Below are 25,032 nucleotides of genomic sequence, written 5' to 3' on the forward strand. Positions count from 1 at the left end.
CAGTGCTGCTTATATCTTCGGGCTGCTCTCATGCGAGACACATTTCTATGCTGGGGAGTCTGGATGTTAGTGGGTTTTGGTCAGTACAAGTATGCGGCAGACTGTTCTTTTCTACTGGAATTTTAGGAGGATGTTTTTTCATCATTAGCTTAGTTTACTTTCTGAGTATAAAAGACTATATTTCAGAAAGCCTTAAGTCACTGAGCCTGACCTTCTTGTCTGAGTGGAACTTAATGTTTTACTAATAAAGAAGTTGATGTAAAACGCAGCGCACAGACCCTATGATAAAGAAGATATTGTCTTTAAGGGGGTTTCACGTTTCCAGGGAACCGCAAAAACATTGTTCTGCTTATGGCTTTGAAACAGAAACAAAGAACTATTGAAACCCAAAAGATACATTACCAAAGGAGGGGGAAAAGCTTCTTACCAGGTTCAGCTGTAGATCTGGGTTCTGTTTGCCACATAAGAAAAAAAGTAAATAAAAATGGAGTGTTAGAATGGGTTCCGTTCAATGTAAAGCGACCTGTCTTTTCCTATTACCTCGTCTAGGGCACGTCTGCAGAAATGTTACAGATGAATCGTAACACCAAAGCAATAAGGGATAGATCAATTTACCTTTCTACCAATACCAAATCTTGAATTCTAGTAACAGCTTACATTAGGAAGTTATTTAAACTGGAATTTGTAGAAAATCTTATAGAAGCTTGTAAGCCTCTTAAAAGTATTTGCCCAACTTTGAGTTCAAATCAACATGTATATTTTTTCCCTAAAGAAAGAACATATAACTTTCCCCAGATTTTATGGGGGTCCATCAGCGAGCACCCCAGCTTCAATTTACTGGACCCTCCCATGGGCCGCATATCTCCTCACCTGTCTATGAAAATGGGAATTAGTTTACCTAAAAGGTTAAAACCCTTGTTGATTTTTCCGAAGCTTGAGAGGGGATAGTGGTTGGATTTGGGAGAACGGGCGTCTCTCCTTACTTTTCTGCAGAATGCGGAAGTCTGGAGAGTCCTGGATCTCGCTCCCTTGTCGGAACCACTTGACCCGCAGAGGCGGGGCTCCGCGGACCCTGCACTCCAGGACCACCACCTGGCCCTCGGACGCCGCTGTGTTCTGCAGTTCCTGAAATTCGAGAAAAACCATCAGACTGGTGCGTCCTTACGCAATCTTATAACAGAGAATAAGACTTGCAGATCTCAGAGAAAAAAAAATGTGAAACTTGCATCTTAAGAGAATTATTACTAACTCAGAGGAGGATAAGCACCTTTAAATTCATTCATCATCAGCTTTTCATAATCTCCACGTATGATAAAATGAGTATGATTTACCACTACGCCTGTAGAAATTTTGGATGTGTCTGCAAATTTATTGACTCTTTTGTATGTACATACTTTTACAGTAAAAACCGTTACCTTTCTTTACATTTAAGAGTAAGTGGGTGGGATGCAACCTTCTTAAAACAATTATACACCTTATGGATGTGACTTCCTATGGAGACCAGACAGGAGGGAAAAAAAGACATACATTTTTCTTCACACGCTCCAACCTTCTCCCCCTGCCACCTCTGCCCAACCAGTCCCCAGTGTCAGGTGTACTAAGATGAAGGGTTTTGGTTATTTTCTCATTTTGAGGCTCTGAGTAAAATCTTTAAAAATGCAGCACTCTTCTCTTGCTGGCCTTTGTGTCCTCCTTCCTTGCCATCACCCTGCTGTACCCTTCCCCCTCCAGACCAGTGCATTTTTACAGTCCAGCTGGTTAGGCAGTCATTTGGCTTCCCAGATACAAAGAGGTACAGTTTTTACATCCTGGTTATTAGATACCAAAAGCTTAACATTTCCCTTCCACGTGTCCCCTCTCTACCTTCCTCCTCCAGGACTAGTCAGCCATGGGGCCTGCCTAAACTTTTGACTAAACTTCTGACTATAGAGTATTGGCTGGGATATAAGGTAGGTAGAACTCTCAAAGTAATTCAAATAGGATCAAATATCTGCTGATAGACCAAAAGCAAAAAAAATCACATTAGGAAGGGTGTGTTTTTTTTCTGTTTTGCATTTGTTTTGTTTTGTTTTGAAGTTGCCTGAAAACACAACAAGCTGTGTGCTGGGAAGAACCCATCCTGCAGCAAACGGCCTGTGGTGCTAACGGGCTACGGAAATTCTCATGTTCATGCTGCTGGCAGAAGAACTGCAGAGGTCTAGTGTGAAGTCTGGGAAGGACTTCGATAAGAATTCCGGTGGTTAAGAATGTTTTCAAGGGAAAACATTAAGATTATAAGCTATTCCTGATTGCATTTTTCTCTCCCACCTTATTTTTAATTGTAGAAAATATGTGGCTATAATTGACTTTCACTTTCTGATTGGGTCCAGAAAGAGCTGGTTTAGTAAGCCCTGGCTGGCATAGCTCAGTGGATTGAGCGCGGGCTGCAGACCAAAGTGTCACAGGTTCGATTCCCAGTCAGGGTACATGCCTGGGTTGCGGGCCATGACCCCCAGCAACCACACATTGATGTTTCTCTCTCTCTCTTCCTCCCTCCCTGTCCTAAAAATAAATAAATAAAATATTTAAAAGAAAAAGAAAGAGCTGGTTTAGTAGATCATAGCAGGGAGGTGTCCTTCAAGGGGCCTGGTGTGTGTGGGTTAATCATTAAACACCCCCAGGCTTATCCAGGAAGCTATTTATGGTAGATGACAAGCGGTACACAAATATCCTTCATTTTTGAGCCTACAGGCATCAGTGGAGACTCTGAATTCTTCCTAGGATTGCGTGCTTTGTTCAAACATCAGAAAGTCAGAGATGTATAAATGGGTAGATGCCAAGGATTTTAAGCACTTAACACAGCATAGTCAGTCCAAGATTGCAATTTGGCTTCTCCAGGAGCAAAGTTTTTTTTTTTGTTTTGTTTTTTTATCTTGGCAAAAGCCACAGCTGTACAAAGCCATTAGGGAGCTTGTAGGAACATAAAGAGAAGCCTTCAGGGAGATAGAGCCAACTGTTAGTGGTTGTACTAGGCAATTTGGATCATCCATTCAGGGTAGCATTTGGGACCCCTGATGTTTTAGGGTCCATAAAGGGCATCTGTGGACATACATCAAGTCCACATGATACTGTGATCCCTTAGAAGGGTCCAACTATTTGGGAAGAAATGCCACACAGTGCTCATTGCTTTCCTGGTCCCATGTGGGTCTCTAATATTCACAGTTCCACAGGGCACACCAGTTCTGTGGCTCCAGCTAAGCCCAGTGGCCTACAGGCAGAAGTGCTGGCTGTGAAACCTCGGGACTTTCCCCAAAGCAGTACAAGAAAATAGATGGAGGCACCCCTTGGACTGGCAAAGCCCACCTGCCATCACTGTCGACCACTGTGCCCAAGAGAAAGGCCAAAGAAGGCACTGAGGTCAACCAAGCACAGGCTAACCTGAGTTTCAGATATCGGCAGATTCACTTCCTAAACCTGCCTCTCCAATAACCACAGCCCAGGTGCACAAAGGACCGTGCGAGGCAGGAAGAGAAGGTGCACAAAGGGAAAAAGGAAAGAAAAGCAGATACAAACAAGGACAGACAGGACGGTGCACAAGACAGATGTTCCACAGTCCAGACACAGAAAGTGGCGTCCCTGGAGATGCCCGGCGAGGGTGCTCTGAGTTTCCCACTACTCTACGGTGTAAGATTTTAAATTGCCTGTCAATAAAAATGTAGACTTTTGTTTTACCTTTCCTTTTATGAAGCTAACACAGAGTGCTGCATGGCTCTCTTTTGGGAAAGGGGGAAGCACCACTAATGGAAGGTCAGTGTCTCAGAAGCTGGATCGCACGAAACTCGGTTTTGTGTCTAATGTTTGAGGATTTCTCCTCGTGCCAGGAGGAATTCTGTGACATTACCCCAAGCCAGGCCACTGTGGTGAAGCCTGGTGAGGAACGAAAGCAAAATCTTACAATCTTTCTTCTTCCCCTGATACCACCAGCATGGGATTTTATTTTACTTAAAGCAAGAGGTTCGTTGGGCCTGACATCCCCCAAATCAACCATGACTCAGGCAGAAATATATCTGGGGACATGAATCTTCTAGTGATGGTCTCACAAATCTGCTTGTGAACAGGTCTTAAACTACATACAAATATGAATGTCCACCCCTCTGCAAACATCTCCTGTTCTAAGCATCAAAGGACGACTCCCCTGGCTGTTTGCAGTGTGATATTGGTTTTGGTAGGGTTTTACATGACTTTTTTTTTGGTAGTTTACCCAGGAGGGGACTTTGAAAATTTTGCCAGCTATTATCATTTGTTGCCTGTGTCCTGCAATAAATGGTCTGTTTATGAAAAGGTCTTTAATAAAGTTGGATACAGGCTGGCTTAGAAGAAAAAAATATTTTCCTACATGAAGAAAATTAAAATGCTCTTCTCTACTGCCTCACAGAAGTTTTTATAGATTTGCTCATCACTCTTGTCTTTAGTTTACTTGGCACTGATTTTTGTGAAAAGTGTGAGGCAGCAATCTAATTTACTATTTTTCACCTCTGTTGCAGTCATTCTTTACCCAGTGGTCTCAAGGTTTCTGTAGGTGTTGGAGTGAGTTCCATGCTGATTACTCATCAATTTGTGTAGCCTTGTGCCAGCTCCATGCTATCCTAATACTACACACTTAGGAGGTTGTGATGTTTAGAGGGCAAATCCCACCCCTTCCCTAACACCACCTTATTTTTCTTCTTCAGGGGTGTTTTGCCTTAGCATTTGTTCCATTCTTCTTCAGGGGTGTTTTGCCTTAGCATTTGTTCCATTAAACTTTTAGAATCAAGTCATCAAATTTAGTGTTAAACAAATAAATACAAGAAACCCACTGGAAATTTAGCTAGATTTGCATTAAATTTATAGATCAAACTAGGAGTCATGATTTCTTTATAGTCTACCAGTCCACAGGCATGGTGTATCTCTGCATTTGAGGTGGAGGTGAGGCAGAGGGAGAAGACATGCTGTTTACATGGAAGCATTTCTGAGTTGAGCAGTTGCCCAATGAAATGAATGTCATTCATTCAGCTTGGCAATGCAAAGCACCAACTTAGAACACATTAAAAATTAGTCATTAAAAAACTTTCTATAAAGATTGCTGGGTTTTCCAAGTAATATCCTGGACAGAATTTTGTCTTATTCTTTCTGTCCTGGCTTTTCCACTGTCCTTTGACCTCTATCAGGTCACACTGATCTTGCCCACATTTCTTCAGCCCATCCCAAGCTTACAGTCACATGGCCACTGTTCAATACGTATCTACTGAGTCCCAAAGGTAACCATGATAATCAGTCTACTGATCTGTTTGTTTTGCTTTTTCAAGACTGCTACATGAAGCCACATGAGAGTGGAACGACAGCACCAAAGCAAATGCAGAGAATGAGACTTGCGGATGTCTGACCTTTGTAAAAACAGGAGGGAAGTAGGCGGAAGTGGTTCCATCAGGTCTGCAGAGATACGAGGTTGGACTGTGGACCTGAAAAAGCAGAGACACATAGATCAAATTCTAAATACATAAGTTGCTGAAAAGATGGACTGAAGAAGCCTCTCATTATTAAGATCGCTCCATATGAATGAGATGAGTGAATGAAAGTCTCTCCATGTATCACTTTGCTGATCTCCTCTTGCAGACACTGTCTGCTTCCTCCCTGCACATCTGTTAGTGTTGTCTACCCGAGAGGATGTTCAAGGCGAAGTCCCCTGGTTCCTCCGGGATCTGTGAACTGTTAAATGCTATTACCAAATGGATTTCTGTGTGTGGGACTTCCACAGGGGTCTCTTTAACAGACACTGTACAGACACTGTATTTTATTTTTTAATATAGTCTGGATTCATTGAATAAAAAGCACAAATTACTGGCAGTGGAGGGTAAATTATCAAACATCTACCTATCTTAATTTTAACTTCCATACTTTTTTGACATAGATAGGGATTATAGGAAATGAAGAAAAAGGGATATATAGTTTTTTTCTTGATGTGCAGAAAACAAAGGTGCTAAGGATTTCAGAAGAGTGAATGGAAAATATTTGACTACAGTCATGCATTTTCAAATACTCTGGATTTATTCACTTCTCTGTATGTGGTTACTAGTTTTTTAACCTAAGATGGTGGTGATCTGATATTATCTGTCCAAATATAATGATGCCAGAGGGCATCATTGAGAAAGTTGGCAGAGTGGTAGTGAGGCTAGCATGGTAATGGGCCTTGTTCATTATCCTTGTAAGACTTTCCATAGGCCTATTACTCAGGAGGCCTGGATAACAAAGAATAGATGAACACATATAGTATAGTATTCACTTTATATTAAACATATAGTATTTAGTCTGTGCCGGGCATTGTTCTAAGAGTTATATGGAGATGAACTGACTGAATCCTCATGACAATCTTGAGATGGATGGCATCATTATCTTCATTTTACAAATGAAAAAAATAAGCATAGAAAACTTTTATTACTTGTTCAAGGTCCCTTAGTAAGTGGTTGAGCTGGGATTCAAACCCAGGCAGTATGAATCCAGGGCATTAACCTTCATGTCACCATGCCTACAATAATGCAATGGAGTTTCTCTGAACACTTCATTCTCCCAATTATACAAGTAGGATACATGACCTTCTATTCGGTGTTCCTGTAAAATTTAAACCATTTTAAAATGTACAATTTATGTTACTATGATACTTACATATTTAGATGCACATGTGTCTTTCTGCTTTTAGGCTTCTGTGTTATATCTTAATATAGTCTATCATATTCAAGGGTTGCATGTGTACCCTTATTTCCCATGTAGTTTATAAACTGGGAACAGAGCTGGTGCTAATGTATTTTCTTCTGTTGTGAAATGCCTAACACAGTGCTAAGCATTGATTAAATATGTATCAATACTTAAATATGAGACATCAAAAAAATTCACTGATTTAATCAGAAATATTTCTAGAAATTCCACTATCATTTAGGGGTTTAAAGAAAATGCCTACAATATATGCCACGTCCAAGCAACTTATAATGGTTGGTTCTTTGCAAGTTTATGAATGCAGATACCTTTTCTCTACTGTCTGCATATCATACACGTCACAGAGGATATGCCACTCACCTCTAATTACTAAAATACCTCTGAGTGCTCCATCAGGGAATGCCCACAAAACACACTTAACATACTTACTAGTAAGGCATGAGCTTACAGTTCAAGAGTGATGGGGGAAGCCTTTTGTGGGTGTTGTTTTTAAAGAAACTCATCATAGCACAGAGGCAAAGTAACATACATTTTATTTAGAGATACTCAGATTATAATATTATTACTTTTTAAAAAAATAATATAGTTGGTGTTTGCAAGTACCATTGTTCTTTCTTGGATAAAGCAGTCATACAATGAAATAAAAGCAAGATAAAATGCATGGTGAAGTCAAGGATTTGAATTTTTTTTTCTTATTATCTGTTTAGTGCTTAGAACGGGGGTGTTGAACTCATTTTCACCGGGGGCCACATCAGTCTCACAGTTGCCTTCAAAGAGCCAAAATAATTTTAGGACTGTATAAATGCAACTACTCCTTAACTGTTAAGGAGTTGAAATCACATTCGGCCCTCTGAAGGCAACCATGAGGCTGATGTGGTCCCTGGTGAAAATGAGTTTGATACCCCTGGCTCAGAGGATGGGAACACTCTTGCTGGTATGTAGACTTCTCTTGCCTTCTCACTTGTTTAAATGAGATAGTGAGTTTGGCTGTAGATAGAAGAGAACGCACAAGTGGGGGAAAATCACACAGTCGTAGATCAGAGAGGTAGCGTTTTGTCAGGTTACTGGCTGTTAGGGAGGCTCCCTATGCAAGCACAGATGTGGGATTGTTGGTGCGGCTTTGATTTTTTTGTGGATCAAGAGGAAGAACTTTATCTACCATTTTTCTTTTCTCCCAGTTGTATTTGTACTGAGGAACTATTTCAAGGTTATGGAATAGTAAAATCAAATCAACATAGAAGCCTGCCAGTGGCCCCGCTCCTGTGGGCCCCAGTCTGGCGCGCTCACCTGCTGCACAGGGACAGACAGAGGCTGGATCACAGCTGTGGTCACGCCTGTCTTTGGAGATGACGATCCTATTGTCAGGGACACAGAGGTTGTTTTCTTCTGAGCTCTGGAAAACAGGGAGGCAAGTGTTCAGTCGGAATCTTTTTATAAAGCAGGAATTACTCTTTAAAGCATTTCCATAGAATAGCCCAGCTACTTTTTGTGTACTTAAATGGGCTTCAGCTCTCAAGTGCTTCAGAAATGGGAACAGTTACTATAGCTGTGGCCAGTCTATGCACATAATGCACCTCAGTGATACTAGCAAAATAAACACAAGGATAAAAGTAGCTGTCAGAGCATTGTTAGTGAGGGCAAAGTATTGACCATGAAAATCCTGAGAGAAAAGAAAATACTTAGAAAAAGTCTAATCTTCAGCAGTAAGATATTTCAGAAGATATTTGAAATCTACAGGATTAGGGCTCTATATTTAATTCAATGTTCTGGTGGTCTATTTTCAGTCCAGCAGCTGTTCTTTGTTCTGGATCTATATTTTGTTAAGTTGAGAGTGCCTTGAAACTTTTGTCTTTCTTAGTGCACAGAAGTTAGTGAGGTACAGCAGAGACAAAGGTTAAGAGGAATTGATTTCCAGACCCTGTTTTGTTCACTCATTGGCTGTGGAATCCCAATCAAGGCATGTAACTTCCCGAAACTTGAGATCCTTGTCTGAAGTGGGAGGTGGCACAGTACCTATGTGATCTTATTAAAGTCTCTTTAGCATTATTAATATTTGGTAATTATTTGATGTTAAATGCATACAACTGTTATGTATATACACTAGCAGGTCAAAAGAACTTGTTAACACACTCTCAATATTTATAGACTTTTCTACAAAATTCTGACAGATTTTATTTGATTTTTTGAAAACCAATTAAGATATTAACATTTTACTAATAATCCATGTGTCTTTGTAGGAAGAACTAAATTTTGAGATTTTCATGACAAGATCAAAGTAGAAATAGTCTCTATCCAAATGGAAACACATTGCTGGCCCAGTGAGATCTTTTCCAGTTTATGTAACTACATTGACCCTCATTTATTTTTAGTAGTGATTTCACAAATTGTCTCTCAATATGACTTTTCTTTTCATAAATTTATAACTGCTGTCTTTGAAACTAACTATGTATGTTTAGATTTTGGCATATTGATGATGAAATGCAGATTTCAAATCTCAAATTCATAACTTAAAAATTATGCCCCAAGTTCAACTATTAGATCTGACTGATACCAGCTGACCTTTTCCTTGAAAGCACAACACGGTGGCCTCACACCCCCACACTGCTGCCGCCAGTCTTTCCTGTGTAACTGAGGAAATCGTAGGCACTTACTGTGGCATAGCTCCAGGTTTTGATAGGAAAGCTAAACTTTCACTGTCAGAATCTGTTGAACTTGCACCTGAGAGAGTCAAAAATAATAATAAAATTAAGATGTAAATAGTATCTATAATTGCTTCAAAGAATAATGTTCTTTATTTTTAAAGAATAACATAGTCTGTTTTGAAATAGAGAACAGTTCAGACCATTTTTACTTGGATTGTATTTTCAGAAAATCATTTAAAAAAAACTATTATGAAAAGCTTTCTTCAAAGGAACAATGTTTTTAATCCCTGATTTATTATTAGTTTCATTTTTATCAGTTTGGCCATCACAACCATACTTTTAAATGGCTTATAAACTCTGAAATAAATTTCAGTGTGTCTGTGGGCAAAACATTCATGGTTTTAAATTTTAACCATTTCCCAGGAGACTTAATGGTGTGGATTATTAATGTCTTCATCACTCATTAATTAGGAAATGCTTTCTGACTCTTGGATAAAAGGTTCATTCTTGAATAAAAGGGTCTCTGATTTTGGATCATGTTTTCCCACATTCACTTGCCTCATTACCATTTTTGAATTAAGGGTCAGATTTTTAGTCAAAATGCATACTGTACTTACATTTGAACGCTCATCTATCTTGTAATGAGAGATTTGAGGTGGTGTTTAAAATAACTGTGATGGTTAAAAGTATATTTTTGATATTGCCTTCATACGACTTGAGTTATTCAAATTACCTATTTAAAAAATATTTTTTTAATTTTATTTTAATCATTGTTCAAGTACAGTTTTCTCCTTTTTACTCCCAGTCCAGCCCCCCTCCCACCCTTATTTTAAAAATATTTTAATGTAAAATAATGCATACTTATGGAAAGGTAACCAAATAGCCTATAATTGTGTGATACTGTAGTAAAGACCAGTTGGTGCCTTCCCTAGTGCCATGCTTCATATATTAGCAGCCTGGTGTGTGTTTTTCAGATAAATTTAATGTACCACTATACATATGTTTATATGCATAGTTACAAAAATGGAATCACACTATATGTATTCTTTGCAATTAGTTATTTTTGCCTACTGATACATTTAGAATAGATACATTTAGTGAATTCTCTTGGATGGCTGCCTAGTGTTCCTTCCCATGACTATAGTACATTTTTTCCAGCCTTTTATTGATGTGGAAACCATCATGCTTAGGTAATTCTGTTGGAATGTTTGCTGTCCCTTCCCATTTATTTCTATAACTACCGCCTAGTCTAGGCTTTCTTCACCTACTTCCTGGACCACCACAATAGGGTCTTATCTGCTCTCCCCATTTCTCACTCTTCCAAATTGGTCTTTGCCCTATGTCACCTGAATGTTCCTGTCTTCCAGAACCTCCGGAATGCCCACATCACAGAACCCCAGTCCAGAGAGCTGAACATACGGCCTGGTGTATATTCCACTAGGCAATGGGAACACAGCAGTGAACAAACACACACACGCACACACACACACACACACACACACACACACACACACACACACACACACACACACACCTGCCTTGGCAGAGATTACATTCTTCGGAGAACATGCACGGTAGATAAGGTAAGTAAATACAGTATGGTGGTGAGTGAAATGAAAAACCATAAAGCAGGGAGGGGTGCCGGGCGCAATGGGAAAGCAGTGGGATGCAGTACTAAGTAGGGCGGAGAGGAAGGCTCCACCAGGATGGGGGCTTTAAACAAACGAACATCCGAAGCTGGTAAGGGCTTTCCCTTCCTGGTCTTTTCCCAGGACTGTACCTTTAGTTACATTACTCATCTTCGTAGGAAACTCCCACCCAGCCTTTTCTTGATATTCTGTCTTTTAAGATCAGCCCTGTGATTTTTCTGAGCTCCGTCTTCTCGGAACTCCTAGTATTCTTGTTTATGTTACTCACACCACTTAAAATGGTGCATCTGCTAGAAAATTATAAGTTCTTTGAGAACTGAAGTGGTGTTAGGAAGGGAACTACCAATTTCCGAATACTTGCTATTTGCCTGGCAGTCTGCTAGGCACCTCATGGCACTTAATTATTATAATAATGAAGCTCACTAAGAGGTTAGTTATATCCAATTACAGATGAGACAATTGAGGAACCAAGAGGTCAGGTAATTTGCATAAGGCCACGTAGATAGGAAGCAGTGGCAATGAGAGATGCACTTGGGGGTTTGGAGCTCATGGTCCATGACTTGCCCCTTCCACATGAGCACTGTGTGCCGTGCACGTCTGCATTCCTCCGAGAGCTTGGCTTCATGCCTTGCTCGTGGCAGGCCTTTAACTTCTGGTGGAATGAATGAATGGAACTAAGGAATAGCAAAGCTTGTTTAGGGACAAAGAGTTGACTCCGGGCAACTAGAGAAGAGCAGTATCTTGGTGTTGGGGTGGGGGGAGAAATGGTGGGAGGCAAGTCTAGAAACGAAGGGTGAAATACCAGGGCCACAGTGAGACATCTAGGCACTGAGAAGGATGAGTGGGAAAATCAACTATGCTGGGGGATCTGAGGGACTGGGGGGAAAGCAGAGCAAAACAAGCAGCAAACCATCTGAAACAGGTGACAGGGAAGCAGAAAGTGTGACTGCGACGAGGAGGCGAGAGCTGAGCAGGGGAAGAGCCGATAGACTCAGTTTTCAGAAAGTCACGGTAACCTGAGGGAGATTGGTTTACTGGAATTGTGGCAGTGTTAAGGAGGAGGCTGGCAAACTCTTCCAGGAATTACCAGACACTCTCAACGTGGCCTGAAATTAGGAAGGAAAGAGCTGCTTTTCATATCACTCCAAACATTTAAATCATTTTCTAAAATCCCCTATGATTATCTCTATTTAGAAAGACATTCTTTGTGAATTCTTTTTTACTACCTTTTTCCAGCTGACGTTCAGAGAAAGGTAAAGGATCCAAACAAAAGCTGGCGTCTCCTGAGAAGACATTTGCTAGTTTTTGCACACCTGTCCAGCCCTTGTGAAATCTCAATGTCACCTTCTGTCTCAGGTGTCAGAGCAGCTCCTGCAGATGGCAGCAGATCAGATCTCCCCATCCGTGCCAGCAAGCTCCCTTCCCTGCCCTCAGGGCAACCCTCTCCTCTTCTGCCTCCTCCCTTTCGTCCTCTGCTCTGCACCTGCCTTCAGGAAACACCACTCCTGTCTCTGGTTAACATTTTTCTCTGTATTTATCAAACCATCACTTTCATTGCTTTATGTGGGTGCCAGTCTCAAGGAGGCACACATTCCCGTCCTTGCAATTACTCCCCACCTGTGTGTCAGCTATGCACCTGCTCGAATGCTAACTCTGTTCTGCCTCCCACTCAAGAGTGAAGGGGTCACGGGCTGATCATCTTCGCTCTGCTCTCGGGATAAAGTGCAGGGGGAAGTGTCACAAAAAGACGAGTCTCCTGCCTCGACTGTGAAAGTGGCCCCTTTCTGTTTTTAAAACTTATCCAATTTAATCCTTCCTTGTAGGAAAAAAACCCATAAAATACACAACAGCAAAAATTAAAGAAATAAATCATTTGGAATATCACCATTTATATATTTTGGAGCACATACTCCTGAAGTTTATGCCTATGTACATAACAAATAATAAAATATATATTTAAAGGATGACAATGTTATCACACTGTCCAATTATTGTTTTCCTTGAATTTAATGCATGTCAATAAATAAATATGTACTTTTATAGTTTTCTAGTGGTTGCTTCAAACTCATTTGTGTGGATTTGCCATAATTTTATTATTCCACTGGTAATGGATATGTGTATTATTTCTGTTTTTTAACATCTTGCCAGGAAGGTGTGTAAAGTAGCAATATTTCAAAATGCCCATTTCCCCATACTCATGAAATTACTGTTTTCAGTTATTTTTATTTTTGCTAATCTGGTATCTTCCATGATTTTTAAAAGAACAAATTAGATATAAATCATACAGCTTCGACTTCAGGAAACAGGATGTCCTCATAAAAGCAGGTATCAACCATTAAAAATTATACATGTATGTGCACATTTTTTTAAACCCTGAATGAGAATTTCATCATGGAATACATCCTTTTGCACATGTTTTGGATTTCAAAATTTAAGGACTAAGTACATCCCTCCCCCATTCCTCACCTTTCTCCCTCCCTTCTTTTGCAGCTGCTGTAATTACCAGCATGGCAACCATCATTCAAAACGTTAAAAAAAGTGAGTGTAAATCTGTTACCACTACTTTCTAGTTATATGACCTCATGCACATTACTTAACATCTCAGTTCCTCAACAGTTTCTTAAACAAAAATCGGTTAAATTAAAAAAAAAGGCACAATAGAGTATACAGAATAAAATGTACACATAAAACACAGGATAGTGGAATTACATATGATTTTTATATTTTCTTTTTAATCTGTTTAAATTTTAAAAATCAAAATGCCCTTTTTAAGATAATAATAATGATAGCTCACACCATGTGCCAGGCACAGGTCTAGGCAATTAACTCCCTCAGTCCTTATAACAATCTAATTTTCTCCAGGGAGAGACTGAGAAACTGAATTCAGAGACAGTAAATGACTGTTCAAGTTCACAGTGCCGGAACTAGGCTAGGCAGAAAATATTGTGAAGAATGGCCAAAACTGGGCTTACACTTCTTCATCTTCCCTTAACACATTTTCAAGAGCCAGCAGAAGAAACCATATGCTCAGAGAGGCGTTTTCTTGCTGGGATCAACAGAAGCAGCTACTTATGTAACATCTTAGCATGCATCAAAATGTCACTTAACAAGGGCAGGTGTTTTATTGGGTTATTCGGAGAACTAAGAACCTATAAATAAATATCAAACAGAATCTGCCAATATGCATCAAACTTGAGTATTCCTGCCCCATCCTCACCTTTTTAATGTCACTCTGTCCTTTTCTCCATCAGACCCAACTCCTTACCCACAAGGTCCGGTTTGATCCACCTTCCTTCAGCCCACACTCAGAACCAGCACCCTGTCCTCTTTGGAGCTCCTAAAGCTGTAACGATCGGTGTAATCCACTTTGCGGTCAGGAGGGGCGGCAGTGGTAGAAACGTGAGCTGTATTTATTTCATTCGTTTACATTTCCCTTTCCTATTTACATCCTGAAATTCTTGAGACTGTCTCCATACCATCTAGTCCTGGAGAGCACCTCCCTCATCACCTAGCACTCAGTGTGGGCCAGATTCTGCTTCCTGCCTCCTTTTCAAGGACTTCGCTGTCTTATTCTCCCTCCATTCGCACTGCAGGACCTGTGTTTTTTTCTCTTGGAGTATTCTCATTAGCATATAAACTCTATTAATTATGGTATGAAAACAAACAAACATACAAACAAACTGTACAAAACCATCTTTCTTTTCAAACAATTGCATGTCTGGGTATTGATCCAAAGGAAACAAAAACACTAACTCAAAAAGGTATCGGTGCCACTGTCATGTTCACTGTAGCCTTATTTACTGTAGCAAAGATGTGGGAACAACCTGAGTGTCTTCGATGGATGGATGGGTAAGAAAATGTGAGAAACACACACACACACACACACAGAATACTACTCAGCCAAAAAAATCCTGAAATCCTGAAATTCGCAACCAAATGGGTGAACTTTGAGGGCATTACACTAAATAAGTCAGAGAAAGCCAAACACCGTAAGGTGTCACTTTAAGATTCATATGTGGAATCTTAAAACAAAAATACAAAGCACAAACCTAAAACCAGAGATACAGAGAACAACGCATTGGTGGGCGCCAGAGGTGAGGGCTGGTGAGGGGGTGAGATGGGTAAAGGGGGTGAGGTGGGTAAAGGGGGTGAAGAGGAACAAACTTCCAGTTGTAAGTCCCAGACATGTAACACGCAGCATGGCAACTACAGGACATAATGCTGTGTTATATGTTCGGGAGTTGCTAAGAGAGTAGATCTTACAGATTCTTCTCAGAAGAAGAAACAGTTCCAACTATATATGGTGATGGATGTTAGCTAGACATACTGTGATCACTTTGCAATATGTACACCTAACAAATCATTACACTGTTCACCTGGAATTATTGTTATCTGTCAATTATACCTCAATTAAAAAATCCTTTTTGACCCCACACTGTTTTGTACATAGAGGCCCATATCTCTGCTGGTATTTGATGAAGACATGCCCAACAATCTATTATTATTTATTTGTTGCTTCTCTTCCACATTTTGTTACCTTTTCTCAACTCATTGCATTTGATCGTTGGTCCATTCCGGGTTGCCCAAATCCCTCTTGTTAAACATCCTCAGCTGCTCTACCCAGAGGTTTCCTCCTGTCCTCATCCGACCAGACCCTCAGCAGCAGTGGGCAGAGCGGGCATCACCCTGCCTCCTGAAACACTCTCTCACACCTCCCCCAAAACACACACTCTGCTGGTTTCTCCCCCACCCCAGGGGCTCGCCTTCTTGCTCTCCTTCACTGGCATCTCCCCTTCTTGGAATTTCCACAGGGAGGAGGGATTGTCCAGGCTCAGACCTGGTTCGCTTTCTCTCCCTCACTACCCGCTTTCTCCCTGATAGGCCTGTCCAGTAACATGTCCAGTCCCATAGCTTTAGCTACCATCCACATCCTGACACTCCCAAATGTTTTACTCACCCTGTGCATTTGACTACACTCATGTCCAAGCCCTTAACATATCCATTTGGCTACCTAAATAGGGGCTTCAAACTTAGCACGTTCAAAACACAACACTTACCTCCCACTGTCTCCTAACCCTGTTCCTCCCCAGTCTTCCCCATTTCAGAGATTGGTGACATTGTCCACACCAATAGTAAAGGTGAAATCCATGGAGACACCTGATTCCTTTCCTCCCCTCACACGCTCATCAAATCCACCACACGGCTTTTGGAGTACACCTGACTCTCCATCACCTCCATGTACACCACCACCTCCTGTAGTACGGTTATTTCTCCTCTACCACAGCAACAGGCTTTGAGCTGGTCTTGCATTATATACTGAAGCAAGTTTGATACAGGGTGGGGCCAAAGTAGGTTTACAGTTGTCCATGTGGCAAATAATACTGAATACAATGATAAATAATAATGCAAAGATAAACTGTGTTTCAGATACTCAAAACTGTAAACCTACTTTGGTCCCACCCTGTATAAATCAGTTAACGTGACTTTTCAGTTTAAACCCTCCATGATTTGCGATCTTATGTAGATAGACCTTACACTGCTAACAGTGACCACAAGGCCCCAAGGGTCCATGTCCCCATGAACTGGCCGCTGGCCAACCCTCCAAGCTGCCTCTTCTCTGTTATGCTCCTGCTACCCAGGACTTCCTTCTGCTCCTTGAACACATCTGGTCGTCCCTTCCCAGGGAAGGGCCTTTGGATTGTGCCTTCCGTGTGAAACACTCTTTTCCCAGTCTTCCTATTGGTTTCTTCTCAGGGTTCTGGTCTTAAATCAAGTGTCACCTCATCAGAGAGGCCTTCCTGATCGCCCTCACCTATCAGCCACTGTTACTTTCTTCCTGGCACTTGCTGGTGTTGGAATTATTTGTGAGTTTACTCTCCCTCCTCTTCTGGAGAGTCAGCAAAGTGAGAATGTGAGCTTATCCTCTTCACCAATGGGTCCCCACTGTCTATATCGCTCTTGCCTTACAGTAGTTCCTGAGTAAACGCTTAACGGAATCTGAATAGTGCTCAGTATGTGCCCTGAAAAGTGCTTTGCTCAGATCCTAAATCCTGTTAGTAGCCTGCAGCGATCACAGGGAGACTACAACTACCTCAGTAACGAGTTCATCTACCTTTTACTCTGTAGTGGTGGTGAAGGCAAACTCATGAGTCAGGCCACCTGAGTTTGAATTCTGGAACCCCACGTGTGAGCCCGTGCACACACGTGTGTTGAGTGTGATTTGTGGCTCCACTCTGTAAGCTTCAGTGTCCTCCATCATACAGTGGGGGTCACTTTTGTAAAGATGAAAGAAGATTAAGTAAAGATGAAGTGCTTGGTTCCTAGTTAAAACTAAATAAACATCAGCTACTATTCTTAAGTTACAATTTCTTTTGTACCATTCTGAAACTTGATGCATAAGAAAGTGAAATTTACACAGTTTCCAACTAGTAGGTTGTTAAACTTCTAGGGAAGGCTTTGCTCTGATTTTTACATTTTACAGCAAACTTCCTACCCTCCCAAAGACCCTCCCTGACTACATGCTGAAATATTAATAACATGCTCTAGGAAACAATTCAATCAAGATATGACTTAGTCTTTTTAGTGCTGGATCAGTAAAATATAAAAATTTACTACTTTCAGTCATAATAGCCTAAGAATTTATCTCAAGTTCTGTTCTCAGGGATAAAAATACACTGAAATCTCTCAGGTTTAAAAAAATTTTATTATTCATATTTCACAAGGCCAGTGAGCTAGTTTTTTTATATTAGGCACAGGAGACCAAATCTTAATGGTCCTTTATCCTGACTCTGTCCAGCCTCCTTACCCTCCTCTCCACACACAGTCTATCTGGAGTCGCAGAGGCCCAAGGGCGGCGGGCTGGCTCGGTAAGTAGTGTTACCATGTGGAAAACTGCGTGCTGGGAAAAAGCCCACTGCCTTTGTTGAAGTCTGGGGCTTGAAATGGCAGATAGAACTAGAGGCGCATTTTCCCGTATCGAGGACTGTTGGTTCAGAAGCCTTGCATGGAAGAACCAAATTTAAATAAAATTAGAGACCATGTTGTGAATGTTTTTGGTCCCCCAGCGTGAGACACTGAAACTGGTTTCAGAGCTAGAGACATTTTTCCTTTTTTCATACGAAAAGTGAGGATATCTTACATACATTGCAGTTAATTTTTAAGTTCCTTTGTGACCATATAACTCTTTATATATTTCTATCGTATCACTTGTTACAATATCACTTATCATTGTACATTCTGTTGTTTTTAATGTGCCCCCTCTGCTGTTAGGTATCAGGAACTGTGTCTTAATCATATTTGTGCCTGCACTGTCTTGCACCCAGTGGGGCCTTAAAAATGCTGGCTGAATTGAGTAGATAGGCTATGACTTTAAAGTGAATTCATTCAGCATATTATAAAAGCAATATACACTAAAATTCACCACATTTCTAGCAGTGCTGAAGACAATAAAGCTTTTAATTTTAAGGTGCTCTATCTGAACTTGGATTTGGGAGACAACTCTGATCATCATTAAGAAGCAGGTTTTTAATGGAAGTTTACATTCCCTCTATTATATTCTAAAATACTTCAAGAAGTTTGCTACCCAGCCTGCCCATGACTAATACTGCTAACTTATTAAATGTTAAAAATCGTTGTCATTCTCTTTCTATTACTTTAGCACTTCAATATGTGTATGACATAGTGGTTAAGATTATGGGCCCTGAAGACAGACTGCTTGGGTTCAATTCCTTGTGTAACTTTGAATGAGTCCCTCTAACCTCTCCGGGTCTCAGTTTACTCACTTGTAAAACGGGAATGCTAGTAATACCTCGTAGGCTAACAGTGAAGTTTAAATGGAGTTTGAAGGTACATATGTATATTACGTGTGCATTTATAAGTCCCGTGCAAGTATTAGTTACTGCCATATACAGAACGTTTGCTTTTATTAACAGGACATGGTCCCTCGAGGAGCTCACAGATGTTTGCTTTCAAAGATAATGCAGAAGAACCTTTTCCTAAAAGCAAAGGTACACACTCTTAGCGAGTGGTAATAGTTACTTCTATAAATTGTCAGTTCTTGAAGGAGCTATACATGATGGCTCACATCCTGATTTTTTCTATTTTAAACAAGGAAGAAATTTGGTGGTACTAGACAGTTAAAAGTAGTAGAAAGATGAAGAATAAGGTCATGGAGACCTCAGGAATTTAAATTTTCTTTATATACATGCTCTGGCACAAATAATGCCCCTTTTATTACAAAATCAAAAGAATGTAATTATATAACATAACTATCACACTCAAGCACACCATATGACATTTTAACTGAAATGTTCAAATTAAAACTATAAATTAGTACACCCATATTATTATTACTCTGTCAACCACACTCATGCAGGTATTACTTCTGCCGGACACTGTGTTTTACTAATTTTGAAAAGCAACCAATTAACAGGATACACATCGATTTATGGATTTAGGGAATAATGTAAGACTGTGGTGCTTAAAACACTTTCAACTTAAGCTACTGGTGTTGGTCAAAGCCCTGACTGGGTAGCTCAGTTGGTTAGAGTGTTGTCTCCATATGCCAAGGTGGTGGGTTCGATCTCCCATCAGGGCACATACAAGAATCAACCAGTGAATGTATAAATAAGTGGAACAAGAAATTGATGTTTCTCTCTCTCTTTCACTCCTCTCTGTCTAAAATTCAATCAATTAAAAAATTGTTGTCATTGACCAAAATATAGTAATAATGTAAAACTAAATACTTTGATACCAAGTTTTCTAATTCCCTACAGTCTGAGTCTTGTCAGATGTACTGAAAAAATATTTATTTGTTCTCATGAAAATTTCAACTTCAGTTGATAGCTATAGTACTTCAATATGTCTGCATTCTTTTTTCACTAGAGAAACCAAAAATAAATTGGGTGTTTTATATTTTAAATAAATTGAAGTTAATGTAGCTGAAATGTTTCAGATTAAAAGGAACAAATACTGACATTAGACAGGGTTGGCGTGTTTCTAAGTGTCAGAACCAACCAACTTGGTTATAGAGTTTTCAGGAGAAAGGAGTTTTGAATGACAACACCATTAGGCTGTTTGCATTGGAAAAAACATGTTTACAATGAAGCTCTGCTGAAACCAAAGCTGTTAGAACATTCACACTGCTTTACCGCACACCTCTCCTCACCTTCAATGAACACCTCCGCAGATGTTGTGTCTGAGCCGCTGGGGTTCGTAGCCAGACAGGTGTAGCGACCTGTGTCGTCCTCAAAGGCCTCTGCGATGACCAGGGTGTGGCGGTCCCCACCCTCACACTGGATCTGAATATCGGGAGTGTTGTGTAGCTCCTTCCCCTCACAGAACCATCTGCAGGCCAAATGGAAGTCAAAGGGCAGGAGAGAAAGAAAGGGAATGGTGATGCTTACAATAACAGAGCAGAAGTGAAAGGCTGGTTGCTATGTAATCAGATGCTTGTTTGATCAAAAAAGATCTGTCTCAATATTACTAATGGAAACTCTACAATTTAGACCGTGAAATTAATGACTAGACAATTCCCACAGGTTTTGCTGGTAAAGCGCCTTGTACATTTTGTCAACATTGAAATAAGTGACATTGTTAAACTTGGAAAGACCATTCCAGTTACAAAGAAAAGGAACAGAATTTCAAAGTGCCTTATAAAATGTTTTATAATGAATGACTTACATTTATTACAGTTTTATCTATAATTTCTTATCTAAAGAAAAATATGAAAGTAATATAAACGTTATGCTCAAAATATCTAATGTATCAAGGGAAACTAATCATCGAGTTAAAAAAATCATAGGCAGCAATATTTTTGTTGACCTTAAGACTTCTGATCAGCTGAGCAATAACAGATTTAATGCCTTCCACATTTCTGATATTTACAAAACTTTCTAGCAGACCGCTTGGCTTCTATGACTGGAGAAACGGAGCGGTTGTAACTCATTCTTTGCCGGTCAGCAGTCTTCCTTTCCCAAACAGCCAGGGCCGCGGTCAGTGTGGGAGGCTGCAGGCTGCCAGGCCCTTTCAGCTCAGGTTTGCTCTCACACTCTTCCCTTTATTCCCCCGGCACCGCAGACTCTCCACGGGAGTTTTGTAAAAACGACGAAGCTGTCCCAACCTCCTCCCCACAAAATGTGATTTATTTTTTAAGAAATATGTAGGAATGTGTCACAACTAAACGGATTGAAGTCTCTGGGACTGTATTGTCCACTTAGCTCTTAATCAGCTCTTGGATATTTTCTCTGAGTCTAATCTTCTAGAAAATTCTCTGGACTTGGTACCCTTTTATGAAACTATGACAGGAAGACTATTTCTGTATTTAGATAGCATAATATAGGTATTTGTCTATATTTAATCTGAAAATAATGTTAACAAAAACAAATCTGTTTGCTAATATTCAGAGTATTAACTCCAAAAACTGTATTTAAAAATAAATATGGGATACTCACAATAGAACAGATATGACTTGTGGAATTAAAATACATTAAACAAATACCAGCCAACTGAGCGTCCTATGTAATGCAATGCATAATACTTTTTTTTTTAATTCTTACCCAAGGACATTTTTTCATTGCTTGTTTAGAGAGAGAGGAAGGGAGAGAAACATTGATTGGTTGCCTCCTGTATACACCTGGGGTTGAACCCACAATCTAGGCGTGTGCCCTGACCAGGAATTGAAGCCTCAACATATCGGTTATGAGAGGACGCTCCAACCAACTGAGCTGCACCAGTCAGGGAGAATATCACTTTTGAGGCAGTCGAGAAAAGCAGTATTTCTTGTTTCTGGGGTAGTTTGTGGTCCCTGTGTTTTCATCAAGTCTTCCAGAACATTCCAGACTAGAACCATCCTTCAGCTCCTTCTTTCCTGTTCCCTTTCCACAGTCATAGTTCAGATCCTCACTCATGAGAACTATGGCTTAAATTTTAATTGCTCTGAAGTCTTTTAATTGATCTCTTCATCTTCAGGAATTTACGGATCCTTCTTATATCCCAAATCAGATTCAAGTTCTTCAAACTCTTCCCTATATACATCATTCCCTAAACTTCAGATCTGAATTGAGGCATTTCATGTAACTTAGCCCTGATTTTGTTTTCAGTAATTTTCCTATACTAATCCTCTGTTTCTGTCAAATATTTGCATGGATTTATTGTTCCTGACTTAGCCCTCATGTATTATTTGCCTGTTTTCACCTCCTTGAAATTCTCCCCTTATACTCTTCATTAATCCCATCTAAGAGCTACTCCTCCTTAACAGGCATTTGAAAGACTCCTTTAACAGATTAAGTCCAACCAAACACTCGTCCGCCGGGCTTCTCCTGTGTGGAAGGCATTGCATTACCTGCGACAGGTGGTAGAAAGAAGAATGCCTGGTAAACCCTGAAAAAGGGAAACCTCTGCTAACTCCCCGAGGGAATGTCGTATCTTGACCTCTAACTCGTAGGTCAGCCAGCTGACAGCCTGCAGGCCCACAGCCTGTTTTCGTATGGCCCACAAGTGAAGAAATGGTTTTTATCTTTTTAAATGTTTGAGGAAAAATAAGCAAAAATATTTTGTGACATAGACAATTATTTAAAATTCAAACGCCATAATCTGTACCTTTTTTTTTAATACAACCGTGCTCATTTGTGTATCATCTGTGGCTGCTTTTGTGTTACAATGACAACGCTGAGCAGTTGCAAAAGACAGTAGGGCCCACAAATCCTAAAATATTTACTGTCTGGACCTGAATAGAAAAAGTTGGCCAACTCCTGCTCTAACTTCTTGCTCCTCAAAGTGTGATCCTTGGACCAGCAGTGTCAGCATCATTTGGGAATTGGTTAGAAAGGCAGAATCTTGACCCTCATCCCAAATCTACTGAATCAGTTCAGGTCCCCTTGGTAATTCACGCGCACGTGAAAGTCACAAAGTTCTGGTCCATTACGTTTGGATCACACTAATTTGCTCCACAGAGTCCTGGCTTTTTCTCTAGGTTATTTATTCACTTCTTTAACATAGCAAACATGTTTTATGTGTTTTGTACCTCTGCACATAAGTGCAAGAAAAATTGCGTTCCATTTCTTTCTTTCTTTCTCCTCTGTAGGAAAAAAACCTTTGCATTATTCATTTGATAATTGATGATATATCACCTTAGGGTATCTTCTGTGTTGTTTCCTTATTCCACTATTTGAGATCTATTGCATTTATACCTTCTTTTCCCAGCTAAAAAAACCGATCCCACTGCAGAAAAATGCATTTTTTAAACTATTTTCAGTGATCCATGGTGTATTGCATACAGCCGATGCTTTACAAACACTGCTACTCATTACTTTAGAATATGCTTTCCATGAATAAACCAATGGTGAAGGATGTGTGACCTACTAGATTTGGAAAATACTGAGTCCTGTAGATTAGTTGTTGACATTTGCAATTTGCATTTTCTTATTAAAGGCCCTGAGAAGTCATGCAGGAAAAAAATTTGTTTAACATTGTCTAATCTAGTGTTTAACTTGACTATGATTGTTTTAAATTTAGCATCTACTAACAGCCCATGTGTAGTTACAGAATGCTTTTCCAGCATATTTATCCCATAGAACTTGTAGTCTTTTTAAAAATAAATTAAGATCAATTATAATCTGGACAATGATGATGAGTATAAGGCTAAAGAAAATAATCAGTAAGCACAATAAAATAATTGAAAAACATTTTAATACTGGCAGAAAGATTAAGGCAACAAATGCATTTTCTGCAACAGTTTAACAAATCTATTTAGTCTCCTGAAATGGCTCATTATGTCTTCCACACTTGCATATGGTGAAATGGTTGGTGCTGACCTGTTTTTTTGTTTTTAAACCTCATGCTTTTTGTTCCCCAACTCTGTGAGTAAAATTTCAAAAGCACCTCAGATTCTAACCCATGGAAGAAAGAGTACACAGAAAAGACTACATTTGCCCGAATCAGGCGGCATGTACATTAACTAACATAAGTCATTATACTGCACTGACACTGTCAGGGAAGAGTCAGATTGTTCCTGATTCAAGTACCTGTCAAGTGATCAGTTCTGTGCTGTTCAACTGTGGTAAGATAGGGTGGAAACCAGGAGGAGGAGGAAAAAAATGCAAATATTTAGATGGTAGACTCCCTTTAGGATACCACAAAAAGGGCAGGATAGTTCCTGGACAATATTTAGATAAATGTGCATCTAATTTATGATGGGAACCATTTGCACATTGAAGCTCCTAATGGCCTAGCAAGAGGCCCCTCCCAGGAATGGCCCATTCTGAGCTATAGTAAATGCTCTCCTTCAGCACTCCCTCCATTTGAAAACTAACCAATCCAGAACACCACTTTCTCCTCCACCTCCTCCACACACAGAGCTATTATTCCCTTCTCTTAATCACCCGAGCCAGGGAGCATCCAGAGACAGCCCCTATGCCCCAGAGCCCGCTGAAATTATTCAGACCAGCCACTTCCCAACCTGTCTGCTGCTTCATCCATTCCTCCCCATGGAATGCACAACAAAGGCTCTTGCCCCGGTTTCAGTTTGCTCCCTCTGCCTCCTGGCCGCCTCTGAGGCTTCCCTGCACCCCCGCCCCACCTGCACCCTCACGAAATTTGGGAACAATGATAGTTCTCAAGGACATGTACAAATTCAAATGAAGGGAAAGAGAATTACGGTAATACTTACTGAATGATTATTATAGGCTACGTACTTATTTTATTTCTCACCAACTCTTTAAAGTAGCTTATCACATTTTTAGATACAGGCAACTCTCATTTATCTACAGAAATGAAAAAGAAGAAGATAATCTTCCAAGTAATCTTCCAAATTCCACTTTCCTTAATACACGTTGCTTCACCTTTCATCAAACTTTTTACTGTGAAGATTAACAAGTGTTAACAAAGTTTACTGACTCTTCCTTCTGATCTCTGATAGGGCTACTGAGCAGCTACACAGTGACAAGCTGAGAAGGAAACCTTTACACACCAGTGCGTGTGGTGAGTCCCCGCTCAGAGGTGTTGGGAGTGTGAGACTG

The 25,032-nt window shown here is 40.2% G+C and overlaps 1 protein-coding gene across 4 annotated transcripts in view; it reads right to left on the reverse strand.

Annotated features, from left to right (window-relative positions):
• Positions 1-25,032, reverse strand: part of PALLD (palladin, cytoskeletal associated protein) — a 354,974-nt gene that overhangs the window by 187,279 nt on the left and 142,663 nt on the right. For all 4 annotated transcript variants that reach the window (XM_045830996.1, XM_045830995.1, XM_045830998.1 and 1 more), the window contains 6 exons: positions 20,184-20,362; positions 9,378-9,444; positions 8,014-8,119; positions 5,403-5,477; positions 984-1,125; positions 428-451 (listed from right to left, as the gene is read on the reverse strand). In XM_045830996.1, the coding sequence (XP_045686952.1) occupies positions 428-451; positions 984-1,125; positions 5,403-5,477; positions 8,014-8,119; positions 9,378-9,444; positions 20,184-20,362 (593 nt within the window). The remainder of the gene's footprint in view (positions 1-427; positions 452-983; positions 1,126-5,402; positions 5,478-8,013; positions 8,120-9,377; positions 9,445-20,183; positions 20,363-25,032) is intronic.

This window comes from Phyllostomus hastatus, unplaced genomic scaffold (assembly GCF_019186645.2).
Source record: "Phyllostomus hastatus isolate PE091 unplaced genomic scaffold, TTU_PhHast_1.1 phas_contig_159, whole genome shotgun sequence".
NCBI classification, from domain to species: Eukaryota; Metazoa; Chordata; class Mammalia; order Chiroptera; family Phyllostomidae; genus Phyllostomus; species Phyllostomus hastatus.